General features: G+C 38.5%; 1 protein-coding gene across 1 annotated transcript; it reads right to left on the bottom strand.

Annotated features, from left to right (window-relative positions):
- Positions 1 to 517: 517 nt before the first annotated feature.
- On the bottom strand, positions 518 to 934 carry LOC100995729 (small ribosomal subunit protein eS26-like). The gene has a single exon (XM_008955473.6). It carries the CDS (start codon positions 932 to 934, stop codon positions 587 to 589), a length of 348 nt encoding a protein of 115 aa, XP_008953721.1. The 3' UTR covers positions 518 to 586.
- Between the last annotated feature and the right edge of the window lie 605 nt (positions 935 to 1,539).

Raw genomic sequence — 1,539 nt, 5'->3', positions numbered from 1 at the left:
TTTCACAGATGCCTAATCTCCCTTTATTTCACACAGCTATGCAAATTGTGAGGCCAAGGATACAACCACAATTAAGGTTTAATTTACATAAATAGCTAGGCGTGGTGGCTCAAGCCTGTAATCCCAGCACTTTGGGAGGCCAAGGCCGGTGGATTAACTGAGGTCAGAAGTTCAAGACCAGCCTGGACAATATAGTGAAACCCCCTCTCTACCAAAAATACAAAAATTAGCTGGGCGTGGTGGCAGACACCTGTAATCCCAGCTACTCAGGAAGCTGAGGCAGGAGAATCACTTGAATCCGGGAGATGGAGGTTGCAGTGAGCTGAGATCACGCCACTGCACTTCAGCCTGGGTGACAGAGACTCCGTCTCAAAAAAAAAAAAGAAAAGAGAAAAGAAAAAAATGAAATTACATGAATAATCTTTCTTCCCCATGAAAATAATATGTGTCACTTTATACTTGATCTAACACACAAAATCTCCACCCTATCTGGCACAGATACACTTAACATGCAATATTAAGTACAATTTTCATTTTATTTTTCTCCAGAGAATAGTCTGTCTTCAGTCTTTAAGAACTCAGCTCCTTACAAGGGCTTTGGTGGGGGACGTGGGGCAGCACCAGCAGGTCTAAATCGGGGTGGGGGTGTTCGGTCCTTGCGGGCTTCATGAGATCGATTCCTGACTACTTTGCTGTGAATTGCACAACTCACACAGTAATGTAGCTTCACATACAGCTTGGGAAGCATGTAGGCATCAAAGACGCTTGCTTCAGAAATGTCCCTGACTGCTGTGGCCTCCACTATGTTTCGAATGACGAATTTCTTAATGGCCTTGTCCTTGGGCACACATCTGGCACAGTTAGTGCAGCGAATAGGCTGCACGTGGCCGCGGCCCTTTTTGGCACTACCGTTGTTCCTTCTTTTCTTTGTCATCTTCGAGGCACGGACCGGAGAGAGCTAGAAAAATAAATTATTGTAAAAGTTCAATGTATTATACAATTATATTTATCACTATTAGTAGAAACATATTATTTTATCTGATATTTACATAAAATATTTTCCTCCCTTGGATAATATGTATTTCCTTTCAGTCTTAGACACTTGCCATTTATTGACACAAAAATAGTACCCTACAAAGGAATACAAATTTAATGATCCTTTAATTTATTTTCTCAATATTTTCCTATTTATCAAATGAGTGCTCTTATAATTTTACAATGAGCAGCCCAATTTTAAAATCTGAAGTGCTTCTACAAAGTAATGATGACAATACCATACAAATCGGAAGAAATACATTGCATACTAGAGACTGAATGAGTTCTCTACCAATGTATTGTAACAATTAAAAGATCTCTTCAAATTATTTTATTTGATACTACTTTGGCTATCCCACATTAATGAAATACAGCCTAATTTAATTACATATTATGATCATTGTACATACATGAGTTCCTGGTTATTTAAATTCATCCAATGCAACCTTTAAGAAGATTTTCAGACAATTATTTTGAGTATTGCACCATCTCTGCTGTACTAAT

Source organism: Pan paniscus, chromosome 11 (assembly GCF_029289425.2).
Source record: "Pan paniscus chromosome 11, NHGRI_mPanPan1-v2.0_pri, whole genome shotgun sequence".
NCBI classification, from domain to species: domain Eukaryota; kingdom Metazoa; phylum Chordata; class Mammalia; order Primates; family Hominidae; genus Pan; species Pan paniscus.
This window is presented reverse-complemented; position numbering and strand designations above follow the sequence as displayed.